Source organism: Blennius ocellaris (assembly GCF_963422515.1).
Source record: "Blennius ocellaris genome assembly, chromosome: 14".
Lineage (NCBI taxonomy): Eukaryota > Metazoa > Chordata > Actinopteri > Blenniiformes > Blenniidae > Blennius > Blennius ocellaris.
Window position 1 is genome coordinate 17,221,125 of NC_137663.1, and position 15,014 is coordinate 17,236,138.

The following is a 15,014-nucleotide window of genomic DNA, read 5'->3' on the forward strand; positions in this document are numbered from 1 at the left end:
CAACCAATTGTGACACTCCGTCCAGCATTTCTAACATTTAACCAATCAGGAAGTGGCAGTATTGGAGCTGAGCAGGTGGGCGTGGTCTAACTTTTTGTTTATGTTTTTCATAGATCAGGATCAATAAATCAAATAAGGTAAATAATGTAATGTTTTGGGGAAAAAAAAACCTAATATGAACAAGTCGTAGCCACGAGACCAACAAGATCAAATTCATAATTTCAAAACAAGTGTTATTCTGTCTGAAAACACATTATATTTCTTTTATCAAAAACATGCAGAATCCAGTCCTTGACAAATGTAAGCAACCCATATTTATTCTTCTTCATCACATTCATCAACATCACCTCATAAATACAGGCAGCCACCTCAGGTAGACAGTGTGTGTGACAGTTGCGAGGCAGGGTACCGCGAGAGTGTGCGCACAGTCGTCAAAAAAAAAAAAAACCAGAAATGAGAATAACGTTTACGTCTCGGTGACTCAGCCAGGCATGACCGTCAACATCCACGCAGACTGTGGCACATTCAAGTCATCAGGGTTTTAACTTTAAATCAATGCTCGAGTAAGTTTGAGGATGCTTTTAGGGCCTCATCGAAATGCATAGCTGTTTTCTTTTTCTTTTTAAACACAAAACCTGCTCTAACAACACAGAGGGTTTGAGTCCAGCTCATGGCATTATATTCCTATATCTGATATGTCTTAGCTTGTTATTGATAAATCTTTTTCAGGGTGCAAACAATTACAATAATAAACCACCATAAACTATTGACCACAAAAGTCAGAAGGCACGCTTTGGCTTTAACTGTGAGAGACTTACATCATGACACTGGAGCTTTATTTACCTCTCACTGCAAAAAAAAAAAAAGAGGGCTAAAACCAGTGTTTGAATACTGAATAAATTCACATAACGCACAGTGACACAAAATACTAAATGTGCAATAGATATACAACAATCTGAAACTTTCAAATAAATAATAATAATATTAATAATAATAATAAGGCAACAGAATTAAAATATTACTAATATATTAAGACAGACTGAAAATAATAAAGACACACTTTGCATACTCAGTGCTCTCTGGAAAAAACAAAGGCGCTTAAAAAAATGGGAGTCCTGAAAACTTTTTTTTTTTTTTTTTTTTTATAATCTTCTCACTGCAGCACGCATTTGTCTTTGTTGCTGTATTTCCTTCTCCTCATCTCTAGACCTCGCTCCAGACGCTCGTCCTCCTCCAGCGCACTGAAAACACACGTACTCATTAATACAAACATCTCAGAACCATCAGATTTGTAGCAATTAATTGCTGACAAATAAGGAACAGGAACAATGGCTCAACACGTGCTGTTAATTGACAGTGCAGTCAATGATGCATGTTATCGTCATGTTTTCTCGTTTAACCAATTTATCTACCTACTCCTTGACATTAACCCTTTATTGGCAAAGTGACTGTTTGGTAACGTCTACCTTTTTTTTTACTGTTACTTCTAAACTAATAATGAGAAATGTATGACATGGTATTTTAAGTGCATTTTAATTGTTAAATCAACCACACACGCACCCTCTCTCCTTGGCGTCGATGTCTCTGATGATCTCGTCCCTCTGGTTGACCAAAGACACCAGCTCCTGGAGGAGCAGCTGCTCCCTCTGCTGCTGAGTGGACGACTTCTGCCAGTCTGCAGGACAAACAACACAACTTTTATTAAGTCTGAACAATTGCGTTTATTTCGAGGCATTTCTTTTAAAGTTTGTGATACATTTGTGCTCATTAGCAGGAAGCTGATTTTCTCAATGGGTCACATGACCAACACACTGAGACCTGAGCCATGAAGTGACTTCAGCTCTGATCAGTTGAACTGTACCATTTGATAAATAGAAGTCTCATGTTCTACTTCAGTTATTAAGTACTTGAGTAATTGAGCAGTATAATCTACATTTATCTTCTCATCTTTCCTATAAACAGACTTTGATATGATTCATTATTTCTCATTGACCTCCTGTGGGTCAGTCAGAGGTCACTATAGTGAGACATATGGCACATGTAAAAAAAAACAACCCTGCTCTGCTTTAGCTCCACTTTTACCTGGTACAATGTTAAAAATCACTTTTATTTTGGTATTTCAGTCTTTGCGTCATGAAATTATAACTTTATCATAACTTACCTTCTATCGCCATCATGACTCGTAGTTCTCTGGTCAGAAGGTCAAATCTTCTCTCCAGATCTTGCTCCTCTTGTCTGTTGATACAGTGAATAATCAAGCAACACCCACCAAAGTATGGAGTAAAGTGTGGGTTTACTGTGTTCAGGAGTGGGAGAGTTTACAGGAGCTCCAGGTGGTCCTGTCTGCGAATCAGAGCGTTCTTCTTGTTCACCAGGGTGAACCACTCCTGTATCAGCCGTTCCTCTTCATCCCGGTCACTCGCTGTGTGAACAGGAGAACAAGACAGTCTGCACACAGCTCAAAAGAGTAAAAAAAAAGAAGCATACAGTATTGCACAGATTGTGGCCGCGATTCTGAACAGGATAAGTGGTATAGAAGATGGATGTTTGTGTGTGGGTGCAGCTGACATACAGTAATCTCAGTTGTTGATCCATGTGAAAAAGCATTGGGGATATCCTATGACTACACAAGTAATGCCCATTTAATATGAAGCCACTTTAGTTTTGTGGTTTTCAGATGGAATGTATGAAAGAATAGTCATGCGCCCATCTGAGAACTCCATTGTGTCAGTGCCCATATTTCTGTGTTTTCTCTTACTTGGATAGAAAACTCACCAATAAAAATCTAATGACAATTACAAAACACATCGTTTTTCTGAAAATAACACATTCTTGGCAGCACACTCTTACCCAGCACTGTTTAAGACATGAAAAGCGGATTGTGAAGACATCCAGTGAAGAATTCTCAAACATTTTTGAGATTTTCTTTGAAATGTAACATTATGCAATTTGTGCTACAATGAAAAAAAATTATATTTGTTTGTATTTATACTGATATTAAAATGTTATAGTCCCGAAATAACTTTTAACAACACCCAAAGGTAAATACACTTAATTTCTAAGTATTTTAATGAGCACCTCATAAAGGTTTCACTTTGTTTAGTTGAATTCTGCATGGTTGCACGCACATTCACAAACCTGCGTGATGTGCATGACTCACCTGTTTCCATGAGGCTCCGCAGCCGTCGCTCGACCACAGCGGCTCTGCTGTCAATGTGTTTCTGCTCCGTCTCCAGAGCTGCCAGCTCACTCAGCACATACTGGCTGGTGTCCTGCAGACACTGACCACAGCCCCCATCGTACGGACACATAAATCCAAACACATTCAACCGCCATGCATGAGCATACACAATAACAGGCATCCACACAGTGAGGAAGAAGAGGAGGAGGAGGACGAAGGGGGAAGGAGATCAAAAGAAAAGAGTCGGACAGTAATGAGGGAAAGGGAAACAAGAAGACAAGCAGAGGAAGAAGGCCAAAAGATTAGAGAAATTGCCAAAATGAATGAGATAGTATTTGATTTCATCAAAAGAATTGGGAACATTGATTGACATGTATATCATTTATTGCGAGCGTTGAAGTGACAGAGAAAATAAGCAGCGATGAGAAACTCGGACACTGACCATGGTTTCCTCGTCCTGTTTAGGCTGAACATCAGAGGCAGTCTGTGGCTCTGCAAACACGAACACATGAGACAAATCAAACTAGAGAAGTGACAGAGAGGGCAAATTAAGATGAGTTACAAATATCCAACATGGAACTCTTAAGAAGCTTTTCCGTATCTACCTCTTTTGTTTCCTGTTATAGAAGAAGCGAATGTGTCTTCATCCTGGAAAGATTCACATAGCTTTTGTAAAGGACTCGCTGAAGGTTAAACAAAGGTGAATGCAGGAAGTGTTTCTCTTGAAGGTAATTTATAGATTATTGTGTTAACACTGTTTCTGCAGCTGTAGTGAAGAAGAAGAGAAAACATTTTTTACCTGAGCAGAACCAGATTTGACCGTCTTGGTAGCTGACCTTGGAGGCGGGACTGGAGTTATAGACTCATCGACTAAAACCAGATGAGGAGTATTATTATAAAAAAAAATACAATCATTTATTTTATATGTTGAACTTATAACAACTGAGTTTTAACGGAGAGAAAATATGTCATTGTGGGTCAGAAATAGAGCAAACTACTATCTAACATCATCACTATTAGTCTTACTTTCACAGATAGGACTATAGTCATGTTGAGATTTTCTCACCCATGTAAGGCAGCTGAGGAGTTTTCAGAGGATTTGTATTGGAATGAAACACATTAAGGCCGCATAACGTGAGAAATATTTACATTCTTTTGAGTATCACATTACCCGTACACTGAGACCATGTTATTGGTCGATCAGCATCAGATATGAGTCGGGCTGGACGAAATCTTTTTCGGTGCACACATCTGGTATCTTTAGAAGCTCTGGGGGAATCTACTAAATCTGTACCTGAGGTGTCGTGAACTTGGCTTTATGGTGTGTTTATCTGTGCTGAGAGCTAAAATTCTGCTACTTCAGATTCCCGATTGCCCCTGAGGCACATTAAAGTTTAACCTCCTCCTTTCAATTATCCTGACTTTACTCTGTTTTGTTGTTATTTAACATTTTTCTCTCCTTCAGTTTGTCTGTTTGTTTGTTTCTGGTGAATGCAGTTAATTACCAAATGGGGTTTGTAACTTTATGGCCACAGTTTGTTATCATGAGTCCATTAAAACAACAACAACAACAAAAAACCTAAAGAAAATCAACATCATTCTTTATAGACAGACTAAATAAAACCCATTGACATTGAATAAATGGAATAAAAGTAGTTGGAATGTTAATCTGGAAGACGAAATACCGGGACTATACCTTTAACTGGCCGCTTGCTTCTGGGTGGTGGTACGACTAAAGTGCTGCTTCCTCCTTCTTCCAGACTCACTCCTTCGTTCAGTCGGGCCATGCAGAAAGCAGCAGCATCAGCGTTGTTCGGAGCGGGGCCGGAGAGAGCCAGGCCGTAACTGGACTGACTGCTGTTGTGCTCGATCTGCAGCACGCTGAGCTCCTGGTTGGTGAAGTGAGAGTGGATCTGGCTGAGGTAGGTCATGACTATGAGCCGGTCAGGGACGGACAGCAGAACCATGTCGGAGGGCTCCAACAGACGAGAGATTCCCAGGGCCTCAAAACCGTCGAATGCCTTGAAGAAAACAGAAAATAAACAGTTAATGGATTAAAAAAAACAACAACAAAAAACATCTTGATTTCTTGTGTGCATTTCACAAGGTGTCAGTTAAATGTGTTATAATGTAAAAAAAAAAAAAAAAAAATGCAACATTTCAGATTCTTCCTGCACAAGCACCTGCCCAGTGGTTATGTCCTTATGGAAACAATAACAAGTATCATATCCAGCGTGCAGGTTGCTCACCTTACCCAAAGAATAAACTCACACTTCACATTTGATTCAGACCACATAGTAAAATTTGGTTGACCTATTATATTTATTTTCTTTCATTTCCATAATGTTGTAAAACAAAAGAATGCTTCTACACTCCATATACTCTTTTTTTTTTTGTAATCTCTGTCACCACCACTGCAAAAGTCCAAACTTTGTCTTCACCTTTTTATTGTTGAGCTTGATGTCATGAGGCTCCAGCTTGTCAAAATCTCTGGAGACACGAAACAAAAGAAAGAAAAATGCAGAACTTGCATTGTAATTCAAACGAAAACAGAATGGCGTACATACAATACAGCTGATATTATCAATTTAAACATCTTAACGTGCAACGTACATCTAAAAGATTCCCACACATTATCAATGAAAACAGATGGAAGTACATTTTTTCTGGATGGAAATGATGTAGGATGGCACAGAAAGCCAGGCCGTTCCTCCAGGACGTGCTGAAGTTTGTGACCTTCACTCCTCTGTACGTGTTGGTAATGGCCTGACACCACTGGAGCAGCGACTGGCTGGAGTTCACCAGATCCTGAGCGAGGAGGAGAGAGAGAGAGAAGATGTGTTTGCATTCTTTATTGGGTGAGTTATTGAAAAACGCGTGTTGAACTTCATGTCAATTTCTGAATCTTTACCTCCCTTGTGCTGTCCTTCCCGTCAGCCTCCTCCCGGACCGCGTGAACAGCAGCTGGAGTTTCTTCTTCGGTTAGTGTAGGGAGTCGAGATGACTTTGTCTCACAGTGATAAGGAGACACGGAGCTGTTTTCGGGCTCGCTTGATGGTTTCTTCTCTCTGTCGTCGGAGACTGAAGCCGGCTGGCGTTTTTGTCTGAGAGAAGACAAGAATAAAGACGGAAAACACAAGTTGGCAAAATAAGATTATAAAGCGACCTGCTATCAAAAACATGCAAGCTGTGCTCCAAGCAAGCGACGTGCAGGGTTTGTTACATGACAGCAGCGAGCAGGAACATCTCGGTGTTGAGATGATGTTAGAGGGCACGAGTGAAAACATACAGCGTCGATTCACACGGCATGAACTGCTTCAGCACAGGTCTATGCTGTTTGGCGGAGTCCTGCAACAAACACAGCTCAAACACTTGAATCTACAGGGCAGCACCACGCAGCCACTCATGTGCCGGCGTGCTCGCACAGACAAATACCAGAGCTGCTTTGTTTGGAGTAAGTTCAATACAAGCCTCGTGTCAGCCAAGGAAAGTTAAATCTCAAACATGAGACGGTGTTTGAACACTGGGCTTTCCAAGCCAGCGGGACGAACACTGAAACATTCCAGCTGTGGAGAGAAACAAGGCCTTTCTGTTGCCGTCGTGTACGTTTCATCTTTTTCTTGTGGAGAGAAAACTCGGGATTTGACTGCTTTTTATCAGACTCTCCCAGTCCTACTAAGGCTTCATACTCTAAAACAGGAAATAGTAGAATGTCATATCCTTGTGATCATGATGGGAAATTGAGTAAATATTGCAGAAATCATTCAAATAGAAGCAATTTCATGCTGAAGAGGCCAAGATGCCCCTTTCGGTTCATGATTTAAAACTCTCTCAACAGCTTTGAGTTGTGACCAGCAAACAATCCGACTGATCGTTTCTCCTTTTGTCCTTCTGGAGAAAAATACAATTCCACTCAAAATGCCACACACCAAGTTTATAGAATAAACTCACACATTTGAGAGAAACTGAAAACTTGGCACATCTGTTAAAAGCCTGTGAAATATCTTTTTTAATATGCACACAAGTTTTGAGTTTTGTCATCACAGAGAGCGGCTCCGGGGCACGGCCTACGCTGACTTACACATCCTCCAATCTCCAAGCCTCCCCTGTCTCACTGAGCGATATTTCCTGGAAGGCATCGAAGGAGGCAATAACAGAGCTCTTATCATGATCAGTACGATCAGATGGGACGTCTGATTGACTGTGTGACTCTGCCATATCGCTGTCGATGTCACCAGGGGCTGGAACCAGCCGCTTCATGCCACGGGGAGCAGAGCCGGAGGATGCATCGCCTGACATCCGGCAAATTTTAGCCAACAAGAACCTCTCTTCTTCTTCAAGCTTCTTGTCTTTGGAGAGACTCTTCGTGTCTTTTCCAGCCCGCGATTCGAGACTTGCTTCCGAATGCGTGGCTGTTTCGTTCTCGTCGTGTACTTTCGCGTCTGCGCGGGTCTTGGTGTGTTCTGAGTCCGACTCCATGCTGCTGCTGTTTGTGTTTGTAGGGAGAGGCCAAGGCACCACCGACGACTCGGCCGATACCTCCAGGCTGCAACCAGCGACTGCATCGTCTCTTTGTCCTTCCTCTGACTGTTTTTGTGGCTCATTGTGTTGAAGTGCAGATTTTGTCTGCATTGTGTGACTAAATGCTTCCTTCTGCTGAGAAACCGTGGGAGGTTTACGACGTGGACTGTCTGTTTGATTGGTTAAGGCTTGGAGAAGTCCAGGTTTGATGGTCTGAATAACAGCCGTGCTCTGGTATGGAGTTTGCTCACTGAAAGGGGGTAAATGGGGCTTCTGGGCTACAGCAGGGGACAGATCACCTGGGCTGAACACAGAAAAGAAAAATTCAGGACTAAATGTACAAACCAATGAGTTTTGACCAAAGTGATTCACTCCATGCCGTATATTCGTCAGTCATCACACCTTCATTCATCTCAAGCAGCCAGAGCTCCATTTTGCCGAGGTCACAACAGGGCAGAGGAACAATTAAGCTCAAATGTTGTGCTGAAATCAGGGTGGAGCAAGACTCTGGCTTCAATTGGCTTCAAATGCTCAGCTAATTTCACAGCTGTGTCAATGCCGTGACATCTGAGTTGATTGGACACTATTTCTCCCATGACATCCAGAGGAAATCTGGAACAGAGGTCTGGCAATTTGAGACTGCACTACAAACGACAGAGACTAGCCACAAGAAATGCCTGCTTTAAAAAAAATTATAATAAAAAAAATAAAACATGCTGGCTTAAGTGATGAACAAATGTCAAATACCAAATCTATATATTCATTAATAAGCCTTGACATGCTACTTTGCAATAATGACTGCTAGATAACCAGAAGGACAAATACGTGTCAGACATTGGATATGTATTTCCCGTGCAGGACCACTGAGATAACTTTGAAGAAAGTGATCGACTGTTTATATTTCCACTTCTACTATGTCTAGGAGTTAAACTTCTATTAAGTAAAGCACGTCATGTTGTTAATTTATCAGTGGGTTATATGCAAAATTGCTCTGACACTGAAAAAGCTCCAAAAAAGCAATTTTCAAGAAGATTTTAGTTGGAAATACTATAACTTTAACTTTATTATTGATATTCATTTTGGGAATGGAAATTGAATTGTGTAAGTGTGAATCTACATATGATATGAAAGTAACAACAAACAATTGGGGGATTTAATGTGACCAGGTAACGCCACAGGGGGTGTGATGAAAGGGCTATCAGATAAAATAGCAATACATGTTAAGGATTATATTTATTTTTATCAAAACACAAACGCTTTCAACTTCATGTATGAAAAATGTAAAGAAATTCCAGTTTACCTCCAGAAGTGTTAGTTACTTCTTTATGAGTAAACATACATGTCTCACATGCACGACTAATGGGCAAGGCAAGGGGTGATTCTTGCAGGACAAGTCCAAATGCTCAATAAGTCAAGAGTAAAAAAGATTTAGTAAATGCTTGTTTTCTTGCAGATTTGAGTTAAAGTCTTGGTCACTGAGGCAAACATGCTCAGCCCTTTAATCCACAGCAAGCCACCAGTACAGCTCTCTCATATAGCCAACCGTCTCCTGGTTACTCACCTCATTCCCTGTTATTATACTTAACTCCCTCGCTCTTTACTCACCCTGCTTCCCCTTCCATGTACAGCTCAGCCAGCCAAATGGAGCCGAGGTCTTCATGCCCTTTCTCGTACTCTATTTCCTCATCCTCCTCTTCTCTCATCCACACTGGGATTGCACCAGATTTAAGACTGGAAGTCCCTTTTTTGAGAGGCTTTAGGTTGTCTGGGGCTTTCTTGGGAGTAACAGACTTCCCAGGTTTGTTGTTTGTTGAGACAAAGTGAGATGGTCTCGCTGACAGTAAACGGGCTTCAGCATTGTGTTTGAGATCAGATTTAGGTTCTGATTGCCCGTCATCACCCGGTAGATTGTCGTCGTATGCAATGTCGTCCAGGTCTGCCTCTCTCAGAGGAGGCCAGTTCTTTGTGTGGCTGTCAGTGTCTTTCTGCTTGCATTGCTTTGTTGTTGAGCCAGGAAGAGTCTCCCTTTTCACATTTTCCTCTCTTTCCTCATTCACCCGCTCAGCCTTTTCTTCCTGATGTTTTTTCTCCCGCTCTTCTCTCTCTTTGTCCACTCTATCCCTCTCCTTCCTCTCCATCTCTGTTTTCAGCTTTTCCCCAATCTTTCTCGACTCTTCCTTTTCCCTCTCAAGCATTTCATTCTCTATCCTCTTCACCTCTTCCTTTTCTCTTTCTAATCTCTCTTTCTCTTTCATCTTCCTCTCTGCCATTTCTCTCTCCATCCTTTCCATTTCTACCCTCACCTCTTCCAACTGCTTTCTCTCTTCCTCTTTTTCCCTCTCCAGTCTTTCCTTATGTCTCCTCTCTGCCTCCTCTCTCTCCCTCCTCTCTTCTTCCAGCCTTTCTTTCTCTCTTCTAACCCTTTCCTCTTCTCTTTCTTTCTCCTGCTCGCTGGCTGCTTGTCTCAGACTTGCCACCAGACTCAGTCCTTGTGCCTCGTTCGAGGATGTTTTCATTAATTTTGCCTTTTCGTCAGTGATTATCTGACTCGGTGGGTCAGAGAAGGCTGTGGGCGGTGAAATATCAACACTTAGAGAAATCAGGGGTCCCTCCTCCGACTCAGGGAAAGCAAGGATCTCTGCCTCTACCCCATCTAAGCATGACTCATTTTCATGTTGGAAACGTTGGTCTGCGGAGCCGTGCGGATGATCTGCCTCGGCTGATCCACTTGTGTGCAGGATGGAGGTCACTTTCTCATAGCTATGGGGCAGACATGAGGGACAGAGAAACTGTGAGACCGCGCTCACCCTGAAATGACCCACAACATGACCACAGCAGACGCTGAACACTGCGACCCAAAGCTGGACACCGTGCTTGCTTAAATAAGATTCTTCACAGACTTTGTTTTGGTGCTTGTCCAAAGGGTCATGTGAAATCACGCAAATGAAATACCATGTGGTTGCTACGTCAACAACCAAGCTGTATCTCACTGAAATATCTATCACCTCTGGCATGATTAAGAGCAATGAAACATTTCCTAATGCCATGCAGCTGAACGTTCAGATAACCTATCAGAAAGGGAAACAATCGAAGCCAGATATATTCCATTAAATCCAAATTAATTTCACAGAATAAGACCAGACCGATGCCAGATCAACAAGTGTACGTCAACAGGACGGTGCATTTTTGATAAGGCTTAAGTCGGGCTGTGCAGTTTTTAAACAGTTTTTATCTACAGTTGCTAAACATTTTATTAGCCAATAATACCATGAAGAGATGAAATTGAAATACAATCTAGAAAATGTAATGCAATGCCTGCTAAGGGAACTCTGCACAAAAAAACGAATGTGAAAAATAGATTTGTGTTTGGTAGATATTAGGTAATAAATGTCATACCACTGGAAATCAAGATGAGATTTTGCATGAAATGACTCGTCGCCAGTCCTGAACCGCATGCGGCTCACGCCAGAGTGACCAGCACCACACAAGAAAATGGCAGTTGGGAGTTCAGGATGTGATCCTACAGCAGTGTGCGAGCAGCCTAACGACCAAGAGGAGGTTTATGGTTCTTCGACTTACGACCGAGGCGACTGTTTGTTAAATAAATAGAATATTTCTTCAGAGCTCAACCATCCAATCCACCAAATAAGAGTCAACAGAAAAGAAAATCTGTTTGGTATTTGCAGAGGTTTAGCTCAAGATAATTGTCCCACAATTGTTCTTTGCGAAGCATGTGGGACCATTTAAAAAGTTTTTTTTTTTTTTTTTTTGCTTTTCAATGGTGTAAAATTTATTGCCAACTCAGCAACATCTTTTGACCTAACATAGTTTAAAAAAAAATGCAAGTAGTAAATAAGTAATAACTCTTGCACCTCACTATTTTGTGTTTAATGCAGGGAACATTTAGAGAGACATTTGGTGGAAAGTCATTAAATAATAAAAACCTGTAATTTCATTGCAACATGAGCCTCCTGAGTTGACGTTCAATTTACTGAACACCTTCAGCACCCTGCAAGATACTTAAAAAAAAAAAAACGTCAACCACGCAGGCAGGCGGGAGACACTCACCCTCTATACAACACCCCAACTACGGCTGACATGAAGCCAGCAGGCGCCTCCTCCTGCTGCTCTGCAACACACACATGTGCACGTGTCTGCACACTAGCACACGCAAAACACACAGACGCACTGTCATATAAAAGCTCTCATCGTGTCCTCCATATGAAACAAAAAGCCAATAGCATTAAAAAATAAAACAGCAGACAGAGGTTAAGATGAAGAGAACAGCATCAGATGAGGTTAATTGCAGCAAATGAGTAGGCACCGGTGTTGAGGTTTGTATTTGAATGTGGTGTCTCGCCATGCAGCAAAGACAACAAGGAACCATCGCTGACTCACCCCCCTATTACACCCTCCTTCTCGTCCTCCGGCTCGTCTTTCTGCTGCTCCCCCTTCTCTTCAGTGCTCGCGCTACTTTCCATCCCTCTTTCCGCTCCAGTCTCTGCGGTGGTCTCCTCCACAGCAGCCCACAGCTGCTTTTCTGCCTCGCACACGGGTTCCTTGTTGTTGATGCAACTCTCCCGACCGCCAGCCACAACATTGGCTGGGCGCTCCTCATCTGCTCTCTCCTGTTGTGGCTTCGCTGATGGCTGGGGATCTTGTTCCTGCCGCAGTCCTGGTTCTGGTTTTGAGAGCAGCAGAGGCTCCAGTGCCAGAGTGGGGAACTTGCCGGCTGGTTTGGGGGAAACGTCACGTGAGGTTGCTGGTTCCACAGTGGGTCCCTTTGGCTCTTTAGGCTCCTCTTTGACTGGTGGTGCGCTGGGCTGAGCAGTAGGTGGGACATTTGGCTGCGCCTCTGAATCTTTCAAGTCTTTGTCTGGCTGTCGCTCAGGCTTCACAAGGGTGTCCTCTTCTGCAGCACCTTCTCTGTAAGAGGCAGATGAAAAGATACGTTATGGATGTGGACTTTCTCCTCCTTTTATCTGAAGAAAAAGAAACTTACGGAGAGGCAGACAGACATGAACGCAGACAGAGAAGTAGACAGACAGTGGTCCCCTCATCCATCCTTACCCTCTGCACAAAGGTCTTATACCCTCCTTGGCAGAGATTGTTTCGGGTGTTTCCTTCCCACTTTTTGCTTCTAGGGCTTTCCACAGAGGGTTCTCAGCATCAGACAGCCTCTGTGGAGGTGGCGCCAGCTTCAAGACGTCTAAAGTGAAAAGCTTATCCTGAGGAGACGGCTGAATAGTGAGGCCTGAATGTCTGTCAGGTGTGGAACACGGAGCAGATAATTTATTTTCAGGGGCAACGCTGATAGACAGGGAACTTTCCTTTATGGGAGATGGTTGCCCCTGACTAGAATGAGGAGGGGAAAGAGAGGAAAATAAAGAGTGAAGAGAAAGAGAGATGTAAAGGAGTTAAGCTGAAATAAGAAAACGAGAAAAGTCATAATGAAACTGAAAGGGTTGAAAATGTATCCAAATGAGCAAAAACTTTGAGATCCCTTACACTAATACAAACCAAAACATCTTTACTGTTATAGTCAGTTAATTATGGAAAAGAGAACCCAGCCTTAAATCTTCAGATATGAGCTAAATTACCAAAGAACAAAGAGGTTTGCATTTTTGACTTTTCTCAGTTTATCATATTCACACAAAACACAGCACACAGGCAGCCACAACAACAATAAATATTCTGTTTAAAAGCACCATTTCACCACAAGACTTAATGTCTGATCATTCAAATCACAGAAATAATCAGTGAAGCCTCCGGTAAGCCAATGACAACATAAAATCACCAGGAAATCAAAGAAAGTTTCCAGGAAAACAAATCAAATCGAATCAAGTTGAGTTGTTGAATGATATAGACCAGCAACGTCAAACTCATTTTATTCAGGGGCCACATTCACTCTGATCTTGATTGGACTGGACCAGTAAAACGTTACTTAATAACAATTACATAAGTACAAATGTTGCGCCACTATGAATTTCCCCTTTGTTTGTTGCAAATGGATTTGAGTAGGCTGGATACAAATATGAACCTTTTAAAGAAAAGAACTAATAATGAAATCAACAATGGTATGCGCAATTTAGAATGCATGCAGCATTTTGCAGACTCCAGCATGTATGTTTTCACATTATCACGGCTTTGATGGCAGTACAACTTAACTGCAATGTTTTTGTTTCTTTGCAATTTATAAAGTTTATAAAGTTTGCGATATCCTCCTGCTGTTTGGCTGATTTTGGTCCCTGAGAAACATGTTTGACACCCCTGATATAGACCAACATCAACCAGAGTTGAACCAAACAGGAAATAAAATGAAAGTGATTTTTTTCTTTTTAAAGATTTTAAGGCTGATTGGTTTTATTTGGTGATGAAGAAACGAGGCATTTCTGGCGGAAAAAGCACACAAACACACACAGAAGGAAGTAAACACCCACTGAGATCATCGGGGCCTTACTTGAGCGCAGAGAACTCACCGCTCATCGGAGTTTAAGGAGTTTGATTTGTGAGCTGGAGGAGCAGGGTGGGTCAGCGGTGTAATGCCGGGTTTGAGCAGAGGGGGGCGGAGTGGAGCAGGAGGCTGAGTGACTGAGGAGTCGTGAGGAGGTGTGAGAGGAGAAACTAAAGTGCTTCTCATTTTCTGCTTGTCCTCGTCTGACCTGTTGGCCTGAGCCGCTCGTTCCTCCTCCTCCCTCCTCCTCCTCTCCTCCTCCTCCTTTTTTCTCTCCATCTCCTCCTTCTCTTGCAGGAGTTTCTTTCTTCTTTCTTCTTCTTTATTCCTCGCCTCTTCCTCTTTTAGTTTCCTTTCGGATTTCTCTTTCTCCTCTTTCTGCCTCTTCTCCTCCTCCTCTCTCTTTTTCCTCTCCTCCTTTTCTCTGCTCCTTCAGGAGTCTCTCTCTCTTCTCTTCCTCCTCACATCTTTTCTCTTCCGCTTTTTTCAGCTTTTCTTCTTTTTCCAATGTCTCCTTCCTTTCTTTCTCTTCTTTTAACAGTCTTTCTTGCCTCTTCTTCTCCTCATGCCTTTTCGCTTCCTCTTTTTTATGCTTTTCTTCCTCATCTTTCTTCATCCTCTCAATCCTTTCTTTTTCTTTTCTCAGGAGTCTTCCTATCCTCCTCCTCTTTTATTTGCTTTTCTTCCTCTTCTTTTTTCCTCTTCTCCATTGTTTCTTTTTCCTCCTTTAAAAGCCTCTCCTTCTCCTTCTCCTGTTTGAGCAATCTTTCCTTCTCTTCCACTTCTCTTTTTCTCCTCTCTTCTTCTTCTTTGGCTCTTTTTTCCTCCTGCTCCTTTTTCCTCTTCTCATCTGCCATC

General features: G+C 42.1%; 1 protein-coding gene across 12 annotated transcripts in view; it reads right to left on the bottom strand.

Moving 5' to 3' along the window:
- Nucleotides 1-295: 295 nt before the first annotated feature.
- The window catches only part of LOC308139389 (EH domain-binding protein 1-like protein 1), a 28,199-nt gene continuing 13,480 nt past the window's right edge, over nt 296-15,014 (bottom strand). For 6 of the 12 annotated variants that reach the window (XM_080508830.1, XM_080508829.1, XM_080508827.1 and 3 more), the window contains 16 exons: nt 12,101-12,628; nt 11,771-11,863; nt 9,308-10,462; nt 7,263-8,006; nt 6,093-6,285; nt 5,841-5,989; nt 5,623-5,671; nt 4,878-5,202; nt 3,981-4,051; nt 3,787-3,829; nt 3,624-3,673; nt 3,161-3,281; nt 2,323-2,422; nt 2,162-2,235; nt 1,561-1,675; nt 296-1,241 (listed from right to left, as the gene is read on the bottom strand). In XM_080508830.1, the coding sequence (XP_080364956.1) occupies nt 1,154-1,241; nt 1,561-1,675; nt 2,162-2,235; nt 2,323-2,422; nt 3,161-3,281; nt 3,624-3,673; nt 3,787-3,829; nt 3,981-4,051; nt 4,878-5,202; nt 5,623-5,671; nt 5,841-5,989; nt 6,093-6,285; nt 7,263-8,006; nt 9,308-10,462; nt 11,771-11,863; nt 12,101-12,628 (3,898 nt within the window). In that variant the 3' untranslated portion in view covers nt 296-1,153. The remainder of the gene's footprint in view (nt 1,242-1,560; nt 1,676-2,161; nt 2,236-2,322; nt 2,423-3,160; nt 3,282-3,623; nt 3,674-3,786; nt 3,830-3,980; nt 4,052-4,877; nt 5,203-5,622; nt 5,672-5,840; nt 5,990-6,092; nt 6,286-7,262; nt 8,007-9,307; nt 10,463-11,770; nt 11,864-12,100; nt 12,629-15,014) is intronic. The other 6 variants (XM_080508823.1, XM_080508824.1, XM_080508828.1 and 3 more) reach the window with 6 other exon arrangements.